Genomic DNA, 21162 nt, shown 5'->3' with positions numbered 1-21162 from the left:
ATGCTCTTTATTGACCCATTCTGATTCTGGCCTATCACTACTCTGCCCAGTCTTGTCCCACCTGCCTTCATGCAACTGATCAATGCCTTCCAACAAAGACAAACCAAGCCACTTTGGCAAAGAGCTTTTACTTAGAGCCCAACACTGAAGCGAGAGAAATTTTTGAAAATGTTCTGGCAAAGGCACCAAGTCCTCCATTTTCTGCATTACTCTGCAAAGTAGTAGAGTCTGGAAGTGGCATCTGACCTGATACACACCTCAACCTAGGTCAGCACCTCAGACACCACACTCCGCTAGCTGAACCATTCATACACGCTGGCAGCACAAGTGTTTTTAGAGTCATTGTCAGCTAAGTTCATTATTACCACTGTACTTACAAGAACCACCACTACCCTGTGCTGCAATGGAAGCAAATAACCTGAAGGAGCTGCCAGTAAATACTGGAGCAAGCACTGAATCCCTTCCTCGTACAGCTACTTATATCCCACATTTGGAAATCGTCAGTTAACTTCCTGGAATTGCACTTCTGTTCAAACCAGTTTAGCTGCTTAGATGTCCACAATCAATTTTGGGAACGGAGATGACGTCCAGACAGCTCCTCAATTAACTTACTGGATAACATTAACAACAAAAAAACCCCACACAACAAGAGAGTAATGGGATGTGCATTCCCAAAGGATCACAAGAATTCAGCTAGATGGCGAACACTACCACCAAAATTAGGGAGAATGTTTTTCTTGAGTCAATCAGCTCTAAGGGCAACTGATGTGTAAGCAAGCAAGCAGGACACGGATACAACCATTTCTACTAGCTAGGGGTACTTCTACATTTGACTAGTCATGGGTAGATGGACACAAACAGCTAAGATGGAGTAACAGGAAACTGTAGGGAATAAATCTATATTCAAGATACTCTAATTCAACCACAGCACATCTGCACCAGCCCGAACGAAGAAGTCAAGTTTCAGCCTATACTGACGGGTGACCTACTTCAAGTATCTCCTCTTGGCAACGGGCGATCAAGAGCATGATGAAGAGCCAGGCACACACAGCAACACTCAATCATAACTTGAGTTCATTTGGTCATGAAGGCAAGCCCTTAAGCATTTAGTTCCAATTTAAATCATAAGTTATATATGCAGTTTAATTGAAGCACTTCCATATTTATTTTGAACAAAATAGGTTTTATCAGAAAGTTATACAAACCCAAAAAGCTTTAATTTTCAAAACCATACTTTATTTTTAAAGGCTAAGAGAAGTATTCAGAACTATATTTCTTAAGCAAAAGGATTCACATTTCATTTTGCAGGGTCATTAGTATGAGAAAAAGCATTTGGGGATTTTTTTTTTTTTTTTGCAACTGTTGTTGAGCTCCTACACCAATCCAGATTTATTTAAAAATGGTAATATCAGTTATGGCTTAAGATACAGAATTACAAGAGAGTAACACAAATGTTGAGACTCAAGTGATGAACAGGTAACTATGGTCATTTTTCCACAGAAAGATAATGTTTTAGCCAAGACAAAGAGAAGCAACAACTGTATTGGTAGACAAATCAACTGAACATCGTCAGCACAGACGCTGCTTCAAGGATACCCATGCTGTTAATCCACAAGCATTAGAAGAATGTTCTGTCTGCTCCAATTACTTCACCTTTTCCTCCATATCACAAGCCTCAAAACATCAAAGTAAGAAACAGTACCAGCTTTTTGGTTTTTTTGTGTGGTTGTTTTTTGTTTGGTTGTTTTTAAAAGAAAAGAATACAAGGAAAGATGGAAGACTACAATATGAGGTGAAGGAAGAGTCATCACTTCTAAACAGACAGCAGGACATTGGCCAAGAAATTTTAATCAATAAGCATTAAAGACTCAGACAGACTCAGAACCCAGAGCTGCAATTTTGTTGGGTATTCTCCCCTTCACTGATTTATAACTCTGTATTTACATGTTGTGGATGGCTTGGATTCAATGGGACAGAGGTAGTGATGGGAACAAGACTCCTTCCCTAAAGTCTCCAGACAGATGAAGCCTGGTAAGCATGGCCCCAAGGAAGGGCGAGTGCAACCAGCGGAGGACTTGCCAACTGGGAAAGGACAAGAGTACAAGCACAGACAGTAAGCTGCTCTCCCATACCCAAACTGATAAATAAAATGTTACGTAAAGGTGCTGGACAAGAATTGAGCAAGTAACAAAAATCTCTGTGGCCTCTGCAATTATGTACTTCATGCCAGGTTGTGCAAAGGATAGGACTGTACCTTTGCTACACAGTTGTGAAGATCAAAATACTACATTATTTGCAGTACTGCCAGAAGTTCCAGTGTGTAACTAGCTAGCATGGTTATACTGATAATTTTAATAGCTATATAAAGTCAGTCACCCATTAAAAAAAATAAACCCCGAAAACAAAACCCCAACATAAGGACATGTATTTGCAGACAATTCCTTTATCCAGTTAATTCTTCAGACTTGTCCCACCTTTGCTATACATGTGAGTAGGCCAACTTTTCTGTCCTAAGGCGATTAAGACAGACTTCAACTGTTAAAGTTCCTTCCTCTTTGCTCACTGAGAGTAATTAAAAAAAATCCAAAACAATATAACAGCAGTTTTTTATCTTACACTCCTAGAATATTATATTTCTTACAGGAGCATTCATTGAAAATAAACTGTCTGTAATACTTATAATAAAAGATTGCAACTCTTGGACAAGAAGAGATGGTTGAAACTAGGTCATCTGACTATAATTTAAGTGGTGTAAATCAATCATTGAATAAAGTCAATGCTTGGGCTAGAGAGCAGTTCTCCTTAGAACACCCCATTTCTCTTCTTAAGAAGATCAGAGGTACAACGGTTTGTTTTATTGCAACACTGGTTAGCCAAATCCAATCCTTCCCATTCAGATATGATTTTTAAGAACCAGGGATTTTATGGTTTACTGCCAAATTTGGCAGACAATTTACTGATGAGATTCATGACCTTGGGATTGTTCTGGTACTTGGACATATTTGCTGGGTTCTGGACAACATCTTGGAATGCAATCATAACTTCTGGATCCTGCAAGACAAAAAGCAAAAAAACAGGGTATTTATAAAACAAGTCTACAAAAGTTAGCGGTTATGTGGTTCCAACACAAATCTAAGTCTTGCTCAGCTTTTCACACGACAAGACTAGATTAGAGTTTTAGGCAAGAGGTCTCTAAAGAGAATCCAGTGATACAGTGCATGCTGTTAATGCTGCATCAGGAAAAAACAGAGTCATTACTGAGCTTCTTACAGTAATAGCACAATGTGTGAGAAGGGAGTAAGAGAAGAGTTCTTTTTCCCCAAAACAAGAACCATCAAACACAGCCACACCTACTGGATTATTTGTATTCAGGCATCTTCAAATGCATTTTGAAGGAGGCAGGTGCTCAATGTGCGTACCACATGTGTATGCATGATAACTCTCTTCTGAGCAATAGCTGCTACTCATCCCTTTCAGCCCTTTTCCTTCTAGCAGCAGAAACTTTAATCTGCTGGACTGCAAGTGGTGATGTGGCAATGTTTGGCTTTTAAAAATGCATCTAATTCTCAAGTTAGTCCCCACCTTCTCTGAGAAATCACAATTGGAAGAGAACCTTGTTATCTCATATCACACTACTGCATTCCAGTTTATAAATACATTCACATTACATTAAAGTCAGTGGTCAAAAAAATAACAACATCTTCTCTACTTAGTATGAGAAGCATTGATACTTTTTTCTGTACTTCAATTCTAGTTCAATAGAGGCCAAAGGTGTACTAATTTTTACTCATTTTACATGTGTATGTTTTGAACAGTGCCCTTTAATAAATCTGTACAGACTGGTTTTACATCTCAGCCTGGAAAAATGTTTCCATTATAAGCAATTTCTGCAAAGATTCATGTTTTCTTTAATTCATCTAGCGTACAAGCAGTTTATTATGCCCAATACAAATCATCTGCATTAGCTGTAATTTCATCTTTCTAGCACATCTTTTAGGCAGTTTCACTAAAAGATACAGTCTTCCCTAGACTTCTAGCCCATTGCTACCACAGATGTATTCTTTGGAAACCATCAAAAGCCAAGTGGTGGCCTCAGAGCTGTCTGCGCTACACCACCACCATCCTATATCTATTCCAGTATCAGACACAGACAAAAGCTGTTTAACAAGTCTGATCCAAAATGTTGTTGGGAACCAAGAGTCAAGTCTTTTGTTAGAAGGATTTACAAGTGTTTTGTCTCCCTCACAAAAGGGAACCTGCAAAGTCTATGAAAAATAGGATGCTGTAGTTCAGAAAGCAGTCACTAGGTGTATTTTCTCCACTTTATAGGACGGTTATGCAAAGAAAAAAAAGACTACTTCCACAACCTCAAACTTCTTGAATTTCAGATTTCAAAATAAGGCATATGACAATAAACATTGTGTCACGTTGTTCAATCTGTGTTGCCACCTGTATATGAATCTGCAATTAAAAAGCTGAGTAAGCTTAGTCACCAGTCTGTGTCAAAGCACACCTAAAAACGTTAAATATCCAATTTTATGCTCTGTGTTTTATGATCCTATAAATTCGCAGCAAGTTATTCCGTACTTGTGCAACTCCCTGGAAGCCCTCAACCTTAGATTGTGTTTATAAAAATGCTTAACACATCCAAGGTTTCACACTGATGAGCAATATTATCAGAAAAAAGGTTAAGACTGAGGTTATCAACGTTTCCATAGGGAAATATTTAGTATGTAAGGTGGAATGGGAACCATTGTATAAATAGCATTAGTGAAACATTCAGTTTTCTAACGCTCTAGTCTTTAGTTGCAGAAGGATGCAAAATACTTCTACGAAAAAAAGTTATCACTACGCTTTTTTCCAACTTACACATGTTGGTGGAAGTCTAGGTCTAACATACTACTACATGTTATATAAGGAATCCATAGGTGCATCTTATACTTCACTCCTTTTGAAAAGAACTTGTACACGACCCATGACAGCTCTCCAAAACACAAATGTCATGTTGTGGCCAGAGAAAGCAGCTGCACATGCAAGATAGGAAGTACTACAGAACCCTCTAGACAGCCAAAATAGTAAAGTAAGAGAAACACACACACAAAAATTTCAGCCAATTCTTCTGGAGACTAAAAAGCTTACGGGCAAACGAGCTAAAATAACATGCATTAGAAGTCATTGCAAAAAGTCACAACTACTACCATTAAAAAGCTATGAAAAGAAATGCAACGGTTTTGCCACTTTGAGTCTTTTGCACGTAAAGACTAATATGAGCCACAATAACGAAAAACCCCAAAAAACCAAACGACAAACAAGGAAATATCTATATAGTTTATACTAGTTTGCAGAGATTCTTATCTTTATGCCAATGATAAGCAACAACTTCTATAAACACGTCCATAGGTGGCCATATCTGGTTCTTTGGTTACTTCTACAGATGCAAAGCTCAAGTTGACGGCGTAACTGGCTTAATCTAGCTCATGTTCAGGCATACGCTGTTGTAAGGTTTACCTAGATGTTAACACTCAGGGATATTTCAATGTTGGCTCGTGGAGAATAGTCTCAAAAATGATCACACAGAAGTCACTAAGTCTAAAGAGACTGAGGTCTTTATTCTCAGAATATTCCCGTTTCAGCAGTAACTCCTCACTATGAAAAATCTCTACATACTGTCAGTTGAAATAGTATCTTAAGATCAACAATTTGAGAGACTTGTGTGATGCAGTATCTTCAGACTTTTCTGTACCTATGTAATAGTTGCCAGCTACCATTATCTATCAACACATTCCATCGCTGCACTGAGAGGAAGCCAAGCAGTAGAAACTACTGTCTTTTAAGACTAGAGCTAACACTGCCAATTCAGAGAGGACCAGAACATAGTCACTTAGACATTTTAGAAAAAGGTGGCAGTGCACACATAGGTGAAATACTGAATAAATCATATCTAGATATAAAGTTTGTACAAAGAGGTCAGCAAGAGACTCAGGGCTTTGCTGACAGGTTCTACATGTAACAGCCTGCCTGCATTATCAAAAAACACTGTCAACACATATTCTTGCAACAGAGTCCCACAATATGTTGGGGTATATACAATCAGCATGCAATGGAGTCATCTTAAAGGCATGTGTCAAGTGCTTAATATTTAGCTGCACCTCAAAGCTCTGTTTTCAGCAACTCTAATTTCCAACTCCTGAATTACAGCATAAATTAGCCAGGTAATGAATACAACTATAACTCATCGGCTTTTTTGGATGGTTTGCATGCAAGTCAACATTGCTGGCTATGGCAGCCTAAGCAAAGGTGTGTTTCCAAACACCAGCAACCATTAAGTGAACCTGTGAATTTTTGCATGGAAAGTAATGCCTTTTTTTTTTTTGGTGTGTGTGATTTCAGGGCATACCAAATAAGGGTCCCTTCTGATGCTTTTAATTAGATGGGTATCACAGCTGTTCAACGAGCTGAGAATAACACACAGCTCTAGTTTAACCACAACAATACAGAAAAAGTAACCAGATGCTTTTAAACTTGATCATATTAGTATGCAAACGTAACTATATAGCTCAGATTTTTCCCAGCCCACCTACCCCTAAAACTGATGTTGTCAGGTATGTTCTACTTAATCTGCTGGAATAATTCTCTTGTGTAAAAGTAGTCATGACATTGAGCAATTAATTAACTGAGCAGTTAATCAAGCCCACTGGGGAAGTAAGCTTTCTGAACGTGAATTTAGAAAAATGCCAGATGCAGAACTATTCTGATACTACTTTGCCTCTGGCAAAAACAAAACACTTAAATCCCCTAAGATAAAGGTAATTCTCATATCAATATTATTGTAATATATTGTGTTGCAACAATACTAACAATCACTTTCTGTTTGTGCATTATTATGTCACCACAACGTGTGTGCATTCAAAAAAAGGAGCAAGTGAATTACCGTGTGGGAAAAAAAACATTCAAGAGACTCAAACAGAGATGAAGAACTCTATATAGCACATAGCTTTGCCTATCACAGGCAAGTATGGGGCAGGGGGGTTCTTTAATTAAGCTCCCATCCTTTGAAAAATACCTAACATTGATTCCAGACAGTCTGGTGCTGCATACACAAGGGGAGAGTTTCACCACAGAAATAAGCAAGCACCCCGTTGCTATCCAGAAGGTCACATATTTCTTCCTTCCCTTAGCTCATAGGCGCTGTTCTTCCCTTGTTCAGAACATTTAGCTTTCATTTTAATAAATACTCACCTGCACAGCCACAAGGACTTCTGGATCACTGAGAATCTCATTGAGACCTGGCGCACCTCCAGGCATAGCCCAAGGAAATCCACCTGAAAACCCAAGACAAGAAGAATGCATGATGAAAAACATTTAGTTCATCTAAACAGGAGGCTCACAGAGAGACCAGACATGCTACCTTTGCCACACCTCTAAAGCCGTATCTTCCATAAAGCTACGGCTGGTCCACCAAATGGAAAGCAGGGTTTTCACCTTATTTTTCTGTGAAGACCTACACCTTATTTCATCCATGTTTTTAATGCAATTGAATAGGAGGCTTGTAATGAGTTCTAGCACTTGTACACAGATGTAGTTATTTTTCTGGTTAACTTAAATCAGGTAGGTTTCGAGCCCAGTGTCCTGGTTTCAGCAGGGACAGAGTTAAATTTTCTTCCTAGCAGTTGGTACAGTGCTGTGTTTGGGATTTAGGAGGAGAATAATGTTGATAACACACTGATGTTTTTAGCAGTTGCCAAGCAGTCAAGGACTTTTCAGCTTCTCATACTGCCCTGCCAATGAGGAGGTGGGGGGCACCCAAGAAGCTGGGAGGGGAAACAGCCAGGACAGCTGACCTAAACTGGCCAAATGGATATTCCATACCATATGATGTCATACTCCATATATAACTGGGGGAGTTGGCCGGGAGGTGGGGCAGCTCAGGAATTAGCTGAGCATCAGCTTGTAAGCAACTGTGCTGTGCATCACTTGGTTTGTATATTATCATTATTATCTTTCTTTTCCATCCTGTTAAACTGGCTTTATCTCAACCCATGAGTTTTACTTCCACCCCCCCCCCCCCCCAGCCCCAATTCTCTACCCCATCTCACTGGGAGCGGGGGGAGTGAGTGAACGGCTGTGTGGTTGTTTCAGCTGCTGGACGGGTTAAACCACGACACCCAGGAACACAAGGAGTTTGAATGCCTGGGGTGAACAATTCAGGGTAAAAGCAGATCAGCAGTACTCTGTCCCAGGCACATTCAATGTTTGGTGGGAACTTTAGGTTTGAAAAAATTGTACCACCAAAGAAAAAAAAAAAAAGAAAAAATCCCTGAAGCAAAATGCTTGAGGTGCAGTTTTTGAATCCTGTGCTGAGCAGGGTGAATATAGTCTCTATGGGGTTACCCCAACAAGCTGATATGGTTGGAGCATGCACACAGCTCACCTCAACTACATCTCAATCTTCAAGAGCTTTAGTACCTACTCTTGTTTCTCTCCAATTTACTGTACCCCAAAATAACATGGAAAGTTCAATGTTCAAGGTGAGCTTTTCTATAAGGTAAATTGCACTATCTCCTTTAAGAAGCTATTTTGTTCAACAATGGCTTGCAACCCCCCCAGATTTCCCTAATATTCAATCCAAATTTTCAACTTTAAAACTATTGTTCTTAAGCAGAAAAAGTCCAAGGTACCCTGGGTAATTTAGAAAAATGTTTATACTAGTTTTTAAGCACATATTATTAAGCAAATACTGCACCTTTGTTTTCTCAGACCTAAATCCTTTCATTCTGTTATCCATCATTATTGATTTGTCTTCCCTCTACTTGCTACCCAGCATCAATCCTCTTTAAGAGAAAGAATCCCATCCCTCTTCCCACTAGTGCCCAAACAGTTATTTGTAGACAAGTTCTAAACTTCATGAAATATTTTTCTCTCTCTTGAGAACAAATGCTATAAAAAACCATGGTTATAATACGCCACATGGAAATAACAGTCACCTCTACCTCAAGTAACGGTGCTTAAAAATAAAATACCTGGAAAACCACCTGGGAAACCACCAAACTGAGCTCCTCCTGCCTGTCGTCTTGCTTCTTCCTCCTGCAGATGAAAGCACATCATTCCACACAAAGCAATGGAACTGCAGCCTGATTTCTACTGCTTAATTGGTTTTTAAAAGGAAAAAAAAATAGCTGAGACTGTTTACTGTGATAACTTACCTGCCTGAAACAAAGCACTTTATATACAAGCCACTAAGAAATAGCAATGTCTACTCTTACTTTAGTATGATTTTGCAGATGAATTACATACAATATGTTTTTACTGAATACGATTTGTTTTAGTTCTGAAAATGCAAGTTGAGGAGCTAACCCCCACCCCTAACATATTAAAATATATCAGAAAAGCATGAAGAAAAAGCAAGCAAGCTGTGTCAGGAAGTGAGGAAGAGAAACAAAGTATTATCCCGAATTTAAAAGCTCCAACTTCAGGAGACAGAAGTACTTTAAGTGAAAACTATTCTGGTACACTCATACAATAACTGGCTTCTTGAAATACAGGATTAGTAAAGATTCCAGAGCCTGTTTGTCATAAGCCATAAAAGCATATGCAGTACAACACCCTCTTCTCCAGATTTCATTATTGGTGAAGTAACCAAGACAGAAATCAACTCTCTAAAATATAACTGTAAGACTTGAAATGAAAGTAATTCTTCTCTGTAATTAATTTTAACCAAAATAACTATGACACTCTCCAAATTAACAAGAAATATTAAAGTCTAAGTATTCACCCTTTGTGCTCTCTCATGCTCCTCCCGTGCCTTCTTCACTCTTTCCATTCTTTCCTTGATTTCCTTTTCTTCACGCTTCCGCTCATATTTTCGGCGATGTTCTGCAATTTTCTGAGCCTGTTACAATAGAATGCCAAGATTTCATATACATTTCTAGCATATTACACAACATATTTCAACACAAAATACTTGTAAGCATAACCATCTGCTTTTACCAGTGCTTTAAAAATAAGATCTGACTTCACATATCCTAAAAGCACCTTTGTTTTAGGAGTCATTTGCTACTTCCTCTCTATGGCAATCAGTTATTCACGTCTACTCAGCCGTAACTGGATTCATCAGAACACGCACTCTAGGATATTTTTTTGCTATATAACTCTGGACCTTGCACTGTAGTTAGAACTTAAATGCTTTATCATTCCACATCCCTTCATGCTTTTATGCTGAAATATTAATTTCTCCAGGGCTAAAACCAGCAACTGCCCCGGAAAAGAGAATTTTCACTGTCTGAACAAGCAGAAGTATAATTCCCCCTGCACACAAACACTTAGATAATGTTATAGCTGTTCCAGATGCCTTTGCAGCATGTACAGCTTGACATAAGCAGGCCAAAGAATTCCTGAACCAAACCAAGAAAGGGCTGATGGGGAGAAAGTTTGCTTCCTATTACTAGATTCTTCTCAGGTCTATCAAAGCTACAGCCCCAGCAGAGGAGAGTCATTAGCAATGAACCTCCCAAGGCTTGTCACTCAGAGCTCGTTATAACAATAGAACACTAACTCTAGCACTGCTTTCCTGAAACCAGAGTGTATCCTTATATAGCGCTGCAAAAAATGGTTCATGATTTCACAAACTGTGTACTCTGTAACACTCCTGTAACTAAAAGCACAGCAAAATCAAGGTTCAAGAACAGATACGCTAACTACTACTACAATGGATACTCTTCTGTTCTTTCAGGCTATCCTTTAAAAAAAGAAATTACTTTCTAAGTAGTGAAGTTTCAATACAACTTATTTTAGCTAGGAGATACTAATTCCATACTACATCATTCTTGAAGTATATCTGCCAAAGAAAGCACGCAGCAGGACTGACTGGTACCGAACGCAGTATGTGTTATCAGAACCCGATGTTACAGCCTTTTAGTAGTTCATTAAGAGAGAGGTAAGATTTTTGTTGTGGGTTTGGTTTTGTTTGGGGTTTTTTTAATGAAACAAAGAGTTTCCAAACTTTTGATTTTCATTGTTTAAGTATTTCTTAAAATGAATTAAGCCTTTTTAGAATATGACTCAATTTCAGCTGAAAGTGCTATGAACTAAAAAGTACTAGGAAAGCTGGAAGTGAATAAATTAGGTGAACATATACTAAAGATTAAAAAAAAAAAATCACCCATGAAAAGATCATACATTTTTCTTTGAGCTACATACACAAATTCCCATATAGTTGACAACTACACAACAATGTATCACGGACATACTCTGCTGTTTCTGTGCATGGTCAGGTTCACTGGGAAATAAAAGGTTCCGCCTCAGCCAAGTGTTAAGTGTACCTCTTATAAAAAAAGGTTGAGACCGAAGACCTCATTACATTTCCCACAGATCAATAGTCTCCAACACAGAAGACTACTAGGTTGTAAGATGGTTTCTGTTGTTTTGCTGGAGACAGTCTCTTCTACAAAGACATGGTAGGAAAACTGAAAGCTGAAGTTATTAGACACTGGAATATTTATGCGTGTGGTGGGTTAAGCTCAGCTCTCCCTCAACAGGACAGGGAGAAAAAAATAAGATGGAGAAGCTCCATCTTATTTTTGGCTTGAGATAAAGACTGGGAGATAACTCATCCACTACCATCATGGGCAAAACGGACTCAACATGGGGAAGATTAATTTAATTTATTGCCCATTAAAAACAGAGTAAGATGATGAGAAAAACAAAACTAAAACCACTTTCCCCCTATTCCCTTTCTTCCCATTCATTTGTTCCCCACTCTTCCACCTCCTCCCCACACCCCGAATGGCACAGGGGATTGGGGGCTGCGGTCAGTTCGTAACACTGCACCTCTGCCACTCCTTCCTCCTCACACTTTTTTCCTGTTCCAGTGTGGGGTCCCCCCCACAGGGTATGGTCCTTAAGAAACACTGTCCCAGCATGGGTCCCCTGTGGGCTGCAGCTCCTGCCACAAAACCAGCTTCTGCATGGGCTCCTCTCTGCAGGCTGCACTTTCTGCCAGGAGCCTGCTCCAGTGTGGACTCTACATGGGCTGCAGCTTCCTTCATGCTAAAGTAAGTGGATGTGCCTCGGCATCCTCCGTGGGCTGCAGGGTGGGTATCTGCTCTACCATGGACCTCCACAGGCTCAAGGGGGACAACCTGCTTAACCATGGTCTTCTCCACGGGCTGCAGAGAAATCTCTGCTCCTGTGCCTGGCACACCTCCTTCCTCTTCCTTCTTCACTGATCTTGGTGTCTGTAGGGTTGCTTCTCTCCCATCTTTTCTTTTCTTCACTCCCCTCTCTCTCACAGCTGTTGCACTGTGGTTTTTATCCCTTTCTTAAATAGGTTATCACAGAAGCACCACTGGCATTGCTGACTGGCTCAGCTTTGGCCAGCAGTGGGTCTGTTTTGGAGCCAGTTGGAACAGGCTCTGTCTGATGCAGGGGCAGCCCCATATTTCTTCTTACAAAAGGCCAGCCCTGCAGTCTCCACCTTCCCAAAACCTTGCCACTTAAACCCAATACACTGCAACAGCTGCCATCTGTGGTCTGTCAACCACTTTAAAGGAATACGCAAAACAGATGAAAAAGCCTGCTATCAACAGGTTTACGTTTTTTACATAGGAGTTCTTCCTTAGAAGAATGTAGGGGTCAATCACTTGAGAAATGCTGAAAACCAGTCTTACAGAGATTATGCTGCCCTCATGGGGTAGACTAATGAAAGTACAAGTCACAGCAAAGAGTGCTTCCTTTGTAAAACATGTTAAAGATGAAGCTTTGATCAATTCAGAAACATTTTGAAAAAAATCCATTATCAGTGTTCTCTTCCTCTTCTGAATGTTTTAGTCTAGATTCTAAAATGCCTGGCAAACTTTAACTATTTCAGATTCTTCTGTTAAGATTTTTAAAAAGGAACATATTATTTCATAGTTCAGTTACACGCCCAGCCCCAGAGACTGAATTTCTCTACACAGAGCCATAAACAGGTGTGACTGAAGTCAGAAGTATTTATAAACTCAACATGAAACGTCACTCAAACATATAGGAGTAACCTGTTATGCCTCCCCACTTACTCTTGGTTGCACCTCCTTCAGCATGGCGCTAGCATCTTCATCATAATCCAGTTTACAAGCTAATGCAAGATCATGAGCAGCCTCCTCCCAGTGACCCAGAAGTCTGGAATTCAGAAGACACAAACATTCAGAAGGAAAAAGCAAATTAAACTCTTATAGTTCTTCAAAATACTTACAACCATGCAACATTCAGTATTTTTACATGTAGCTGTATGGATTTACGTAAGTTTAACATTTAATAATCATGGTGTTTTCTGTCACCTGCACACTACGATACCATTAGAGGATTCTTGCTTGCTTTATACCCTTAATTTTTCCTTGAAGTAAAACTGAGGAAAAACCCCCTCGATCAGCTAGTGTCATTGTTTGCTATAAACAAAAAGGGTCTAACAAGGAGAAGGTACCCTACCTAAACACGTGAAGCACACCAAAAATGCTCTGCATAACTAGGCACATCTTCAGTGTAAAACTACACGTTCACTGTTCTGTACAAGTCTAGTACCTCTAGCTTGAGGTAGTAGTGGTCTGGACCTTCTTTACTCAGCACTCAAACATCCTAGCTAACTGGATGCACCACATCGTAGTTGAAGAGATCATACAAGCTACTGTGCACACTTCTTAAGGATTCATTTATACAAACTCTTGATAACCAAAACTTTAAGCAAATGGTGGTACTCCTAAAAGGTCAAAGCACTTCTGCTTACAGACAGAGGTGTTAATCCAAACGTTGCTCCACTCTTCTCACTCTTAGGCTCCAGACTGTGCACTAAAACTGTAGACATTAACAAACTACTCTCTGAATACTCTCTGAATGTTTAAAATGCCTTCCCCCCCCGCCCCCAAATCTATTAGAATTTACTCCTTCCACTTTTATACAGACCGTAACAAGCGTCACCCTTTTTTTTTTGGCTGATATATTGTCATTTAAAAAACTAAATTAACTATAGCTGGAGGGGAATGCACAGTGGCCTAATGCCATTGTAAATAATTACACTGTTTGCTTAGTAACACTCTTGAATTGCAACAAATTATTTCCTTAAGAGCTAAGCATTTAATTTACTATGTAAAAGAGCTCTATGATCTAATGGAATAAGAGCAGCAGAGAAATGTTTAAGAATTACAGGTTAGTAAATAAAAACTGTAAAAACAAAAGACCTCCAAACAAATAAAACCCAGAGTTCTGGAACTCACAATATTTAGCAAATGATTAGAAAATGCTATTCGGAACAGCAGTTAAGTCATTAGAAAATATGTTTAAAAAGAAAAAGAAAAAAGATAAAGAGACAGTGCCAGAAGGACTACTCAAATTGCCATCAATAAATCAGCATTATCCTTTCTTTCCTGTAAGCCATACATTCAGCATAATGGTTTCTTGGCTCATGGCTACTGCTCTCAGGTACAAGACAGTTCAGAAATTTATAGGAGGAGAGAATGCATAAACAAAACTGCTCCCCCCCCAAGTAAGTAAAGATAACATCAACTACACATGCAGTTCATTACCTATGCGCTTTCCCTCTCCATTTGTAGGTCTGTGCCGAGTCAGGATTTATCTTGATGGCTCTGTCACAATCTCTAATGGCAGCATTTGGCTTCTGGAGTTTCACAAAAACACTGTGGGAACAAGAACATTTATTGTACATATTGAAATACCAAGTTACTAACTTAAGCTGGAAACAATTTTGGATGACTAACAGGCAAGCTAGTGAGATAATACATTTGAAGAGCCGAGTTCAAAAAGATTTCTAGTGATAATGAAGCCACTAAAATTTAGTTTCTCCCCTCCCTCGCCATTGTAGGCGAATCATTAGCAAGAAGCAAAAGCGTCATTCACTGTTCAGACTCAAGTCTTGCCAGTAAGAAGAACTTTAGTGCGCAAGGAAAGGATATATAAATGCAAAGGGAAGTTCAGTTCCATGGGGTATGGAGTCTATAGCCAACGGCAACTAGCAATTCAAACAGAACAATATTATGCATGCCATATTACATAATCTTTAAAACAGTAAGACAAAGAAAGCACGAGTTATCATACAGGCTACAAGGATCAACGGCTAGAATCATCAGGAACTACAGAAGGACACAGGAGATGAGTCATCAAAATCAGAAGAGGCAAAACAAAACACAAACCCAGAAAGTAGCCCAAATGTCCTGTCAGTTAAGTGAAATAACTGCAAATTTTACAATACACAAGCATATCAGATTAACTACTAGAGCAGTATGTTTAGGAGATTCAAACATTTCAAATTAAAATCTCTGAAGGAAACACTAAAAAAAAAATAAAATTCCTGAATTCACAAAAGTATTTAATATTCAAGATACACCAAGTCAGAACTTCTGCCCTTTTACATCTACTTGAAGAAAAATCATCAGCAATTAGAGCACCTCTAAGTAACTTCATCATTAAGGCTTGTTACAAAGCAAGCATAAAGTCACACCATTCTCTTCTAGAAACAAACAGGTGAACAACGTGTTAGGAAACTGTTCCAAAGCTACACCTCACCAACGAGACATTCCAGTGCTGCTGGCTGCACAAAAATCCTTGTCTCCCAAACACAACACCCCACCCCGAACCAAAACCCAAGACCACCAGAGGCAGGTGGATTACTCAAAACACTTGATCAGCACTGTTGTTAACACTGTAGGTTTTACAATATCCTAATACATCGTTTAGTTATTTCTACAATAGACCAAATTGAGGTAACTTCTATAAACACTCTTATTTTTCATTGCTAATCCCAGTCCTGAGAAGACATGGCACTCTTACTATGACGGCAACAGTGTATTAAGATACACAAGTGGTGTTACATGCAAAAACTTTGATACGGAAAGGAAAAGAGCAAGGCATGTACCAGTTAAGATGTACTGGAATGGAACAGTTAAAGGATACTAATTAATCACACGAAAGTCATCAAAAGTTGATTATTTCTCTGAATTATACCTTGCTAGGGAAAAGACCCACTAAACCATCAAATCATCCACGGTTAGTGGGGGTTTTGTGTATAAGGAGAAAAAAAAAAATCCTGGGGAACTTGCGATTCTGCAACCCATACTTGCCCAGCCTTCCTCAAAAATAAGGAAGATAAATACGCTTGTGCATTATGAAGTTAGGGCTACCACACATCACATCTGACAGTGTTCCCACTGCATTATCTGCAGTCTGGTAGATGTAACTAGCAGCAAGGTGGGTATTGAATGGGTTGAAAAATAGGTACAACCTGTTCAAATGTAGGATTGTTGAACAGAAACAAGTCTACTTCACAGTGAAAGAATTCATTTAGCAGGTACAACAGGCAGAGAATTCACACGATCCACCATTAACTTTGTATCTAAACAGGACATTACTTCAATCATCATCTTAATTCTAGAAGAAACTTCAGATTTTACAAGTGTTTGTTACCCAGCATTATTCTAACTCAACAGCCCAAAAGGCTTATTAGCACAATGCATTTTGGAACATCATTTTGTTACTTACTCAATATATTATCAAGATTGTTTAGGTGGCTGCTTCAGCTATGAGAGAAAATGCATGAAGTGTACTTTTTTCTCTCCCTCATGCGGTTTAAGTTTACACAGATCCTCAAGTTGCCATTATATTTAGGTTCCTTAAGAAAAATAACTGAAGAGGCAGAAACATAAATCACTGGTTTATAATGACTCACCTTGCCCTCTTGGCATACAAGATGGCCAAACAAGGATTCAGCTTGATAGCATCTGTGAACAAGTCGACAGCTTTCTGAAGTTCACCTAAGTATGAGTACCAGTAAAGTTTTGATCATTACCCAATGAAATTACATCCAAATTGCCAAACCTGCCTTACAGGGTGTTATGTCCCCAGGCACTTTCATAAATGGAAGATTATCAACAAAAGAAAAATGAATTTCTCCCTCTTGCTATACTACTGAAGTACAAACTCCAAAATTAATGCTGGAGGGGAGGAGAAACTTTTCCCAGTGACATTTGTACATTTAACTTTGTATGCAATCAAATCTGAAGTCACCTCTTTATTACACAGCTTTTTACTGCATGAAGACAAACCACCAGAGACTCTAATCATCATATGTTTTTTATTGTACTTCCCTACAATTTGTAATTAAGATGCTGCAGTACCTCTTTCCACCCCTGCCCCAAAACTATAGCTGCATTGGGAAGACAGTACTTAAAGAAGCTTTCCTGTTCTAGATAGTTTTGTGTATCCAATAGGAAGTGAGTTTTCTCTTCCTTGAAAGCATTCAAAATGGTCATTTACTTCCTTTTCTTAAAAGAAGAGCCTAATGTCCTTGAATAAGTACTGAAAAACAATTTATCACCTTCACTTAGAGCATTTATGGCTTCAATCTTCTTCTCATTGGCTTGATCCATCATCTCTTCACTTACCTAAGAAAATGAAAAACACAGACAAAACCCAAAAGCTGCAGAGTCCAGGCCAGAATTACCATGCTAAGACAGCGCCAAAGAAGGGAGGCTCCAGTTTTCTGATTCCAGAACGTTGTTCTTAATTTGCATCGAAATCATAGTTAAAAAAAACCCACCAAAACTTTTTGCTTTCAGCTTGGAGATGTTAGCCACCATTATTTTTAGCTAGAAAACGCTCAAAAGATAAGTTGAATAATGGCAGATTTCTACATATCTAGTTTTCATGGGTGTTTTGATTTTTTTTGTGTGTTTTCTGGCCTGATTTTCCCCACTGAACTTTTTGATGGACTCTAACCTTGAATAAGACAAGACTGGTTTTAAGCCAGTAAGTTTCCTATTTAAGGGAAAAAGAGCCAAAGCAATGGCTGGCTACCTAGCTAATATAGTACTCATCCCCCCTCAGCTGCCATCCTTGACTAAACTCCAAACTTGCCCCTATCTTTCCTACTACCACAGACATTGAAAATATTGTGCTTACCTCCACATTTTCATCTCCCATTTCTTGAGGGTCATCATTGTCTGGTTCAATCACTCCCTCATTGTCAATTTCTGGGGGAAAAACAAAAAGCAAGATTAAGCTCCACCTACAAACACAGAGAGGATTTCCAGAATCATGTTCAAATTGGTGAAATGTGATAAAGTCATGTATTTTCCACACCTAAGTCGCTCTCTTCACTTTCTGGTTCAGGTGATTTAACTGGCTCCTCTGGCTGTTCCTCTGCTTTGCCCTGAAAGAGAAATGTAATTGTAAGCATGTATTATTTCGGAGTGATATTCTGTTCCCACTCAAACAAATGAAAATGCATCAGAAAATCCAAATCTTCAAAGGATTAGATTGCCCTATAGCTAAACTGTTTTAAGACTCAATCCCCTTTTTCCTCCTCTCGGATTAAGTCCATCATGCATGCAAATAATTCAGAGCCCAAATTTTGACTTATGAACTTCTATTATTGGTAAAGTCTGCCCTTCATATTGCTTAATTCAATAATAAAACCCAAATAATACAGATAATACCCAATTCAGAACCAGTTTTGCCACTAACCATCCCTTCCAATCTTCCTGCCTTCCCTCACACATTCTCTGGATGAAAAATTCTCTCAATCTAATACTATTAAGCTAAGGTCCTTTAGCAGTGAACAATAAGCTGGTGTGAAAGATCAAAATATTGTTTCCATTTGTCAAGGTCAGATATCTTTGCCACTTATACATATTTAGAATGTTTTCTCAAATGTTTTCCTATCAGCCTGTAACTACATTACTAATCTCCTCTGAATCCCATAACTTAGCGCATCCTGCTATACCAGACATAAGCTGCTTGTCTTCATACTCAGTGTCACAGACTATACTCACTACACACACACAATCCCTCCATACAGTTCTAACGAGCCAGTAATTCCAGCATCCACTGTCTTGTTAAATTAAAAAAAAAAAAATTAATTTACTTTTTCCAAAGGATGTCAAGCTTGGGGAAATCCTGTTACAAATATCTACAACCAAATTTATTATCTACCTTAAAACAAATGAACAAAACCCAATGAAAAACTCTTCCACAACACTGCCTCAAAAAGTTGATAGTTCAACTGTTCAATTCATTACCTATCATGCTCACTAATACTTCTTCTCATGCAAAGATTATAATTTGATCCACTGACGAGTACAGAAGAGGTGTATAAACAGCAACAACATAAAATGGGAAATCAAGACTTTGTTTGGCATTTGCATTGCACAGAACATCAGGCATTCAGGATTAGGGAAATGGAGCATGATAACACTTGAAACAGACTAGGAAGCCATCTGTAACAAGTCATCTACATCATGCAATGGGCAGGCTTCAGACTGAACTGTCACACTCACTCACCCTAGCATATTCACCTACCCTATTTGAGTGAAAATTGACAGCTTTTTTTTCCCCTTCTCCTGCTCAGTACCTTTTGCAGTGTCCAAATGTTAGTTTTCAATGATAAATTCTTCATATCTCACCTTACTTGTCTCCTCTGCGGAGGCATTGGCTGGAGCAGGTGGTATTGTGCCTCCCATGCTTTTCAGCAAAACAGAAAAGAGAAAAAACAAAACAGTAAGATTATCAAAATAGTGATGTATTCGACGGATTCAAATCCTGCTGATAATCTCAGGTTTTTGTTGCAACACAAAACACAATGATCCAATGCACTGTAAAACCAGCACATAAAAAGCACACATCCACCATGCTTTTCACAGTGTAACACAGCACACACTGTCTGTCGGCTTTTTCACCTAGGACTCCATTGTGACTTGTACTCGCACACATCACCCACCATTTCTCAGACAGAAAAGCTGCTTCCTTGGCTGAAATGGATTTTCTCCTTAAAACGTAACTTATGTTTTAAGTCAAAACTAGATATCATTATTATAGATATTACTAAATTTAGAATTATTTTTGGAACAGAAGTCAAACAACTTAAGAGAACCCTAATGGCCCAAAATGCTTATGCAATTAAAAAATTGCTGCCTAGAAAACAACTTCATTTCTCTTATGTATTGCAATATTGCCTTTCCTTAGCTACAAGTTAAGGAGCATTCTCTGTATAGAGAGCATTCTTCCAATACAGAATAATCTTCTATATTGCATCAACTTTGGTTAGCAGCCAGAAATAAGCACAGGCTGAATTCTCCGGTTGTTTCATATAACATCTACTCATACCTAATGGCAGGCTGCCACAAGGACTACCATTCCCATCTACTGAGTTCTCAATTGCTCTGGCCATACACACTCCAACAGGAAAACAACCCCCCACGTTTCTATCAACTCAACAGACTCGACCAGCTCCTCGGTGCCCTACACAACTGACTAGACATGATGCAGGGGAGAGGAGAAGGAAGTGGGCAAGAGGAGCTGGAGGGGTGCAGGATATCCGCTTTCAGGAATTAGTGCAACATAAAGCTATATCCTAAGGATGAGATCCTACAGTTTCTTAAGTCAGGCTGCTGCAGTCCCGTTCTTTCCTCTTTCCTCCCTCCTGTCACCAGCACCATCTCACAGTCAGGCCCCAACCTGGATGGGGTATATAGGACAGGAACAGGGATGAATTGAGGGAATAGGAGGTGGCAAGATTGACAGGTCCTGGCACCAAGCCCTGCAGCAAAAAGCAAGCAAACAGCACTACGCTACCTCGAGTTTACAACTGTCAAGAAAAAAAATTACCACAAGTTAAAAACAGGCATCTTCTGAAGCTATTGCAAAAATCTGGATATATCCTTGGAATGCTGATATTACTTAATGTAACTTGTACTGCAAGGACTAAACAACTGCAGTCTGATAAATCGTTATCAGGCTAGGCAAAAAACACAGTGCATGTAGTAACTGTTCCTCCTAATTCCTCACCCTGGTAGGATGACAATAGAGCATATAGTTATCTACCTGGTCTGTAAAATTCAAAGAGTTTTCCCTAGGACTATAGGGACTGGCTAGTGAAGCCTTGGGACTTCTGCTAGAAAACTACAAATTCTGAAGCATTTTAGTAGTGCTAATAGCTAATATCCAGCATAACACAATACTCACAAGTTAAGATCCACCTAATGCTTGTTGGCAACACTTTTAAAATTTTTTTTATTTTAAACAGTAAGAGTCTTTCAAAGCCTGGCTTACTGGAAAAAGACCAAGAACCTCTAACACAAGGAGGCCAGTAACATTCCCAGCTTCCAATCAAGTATTTAAAAACAG

The 21162-nt window shown here is 39.0% G+C and overlaps 1 protein-coding gene across 3 annotated transcripts in view; it reads right to left on the bottom strand.

Moving 5' to 3' along the window:
- Positions 1-1214: 1214 nt before the first annotated feature.
- ST13 (ST13 Hsp70 interacting protein) overlaps positions 1215-21162 on the bottom strand; it is a 24113-nt gene continuing 4165 nt past the window's right edge. For all 3 annotated transcript variants that reach the window (XM_075751904.1, XM_075751888.1, XM_075751898.1), the window contains exons 2-12: positions 19443-19500; positions 18121-18190; positions 17941-18011; positions 17357-17423; positions 16709-16793; positions 14553-14663; positions 13053-13155; positions 9773-9889; positions 9021-9084; positions 7240-7322; positions 1215-3051 (exon numbers count right to left, since the gene is read on the bottom strand). In XM_075751904.1, the coding sequence (XP_075608019.1) occupies positions 2923-3051; positions 7240-7322; positions 9021-9084; positions 9773-9889; positions 13053-13155; positions 14553-14663; positions 16709-16793; positions 17357-17423; positions 17941-18011; positions 18121-18190; positions 19443-19499 (957 nt within the window). In that variant the 5' untranslated portion in view covers position 19500 and the 3' untranslated portion in view covers positions 1215-2922. The remainder of the gene's footprint in view (positions 3052-7239; positions 7323-9020; positions 9085-9772; positions 9890-13052; positions 13156-14552; positions 14664-16708; positions 16794-17356; positions 17424-17940; positions 18012-18120; positions 18191-19442; positions 19501-21162) is intronic.

This window comes from Balearica regulorum, chromosome 1, assembly GCF_011004875.1.
Source record: "Balearica regulorum gibbericeps isolate bBalReg1 chromosome 1, bBalReg1.pri, whole genome shotgun sequence".
In the NCBI taxonomy this organism is placed as follows: domain Eukaryota; kingdom Metazoa; phylum Chordata; class Aves; order Gruiformes; family Gruidae; genus Balearica; species Balearica regulorum.
The sequence above is the reverse complement of the archived record's forward strand: the minus strand, read 5'-3'. Positions and strand labels throughout refer to the sequence as shown.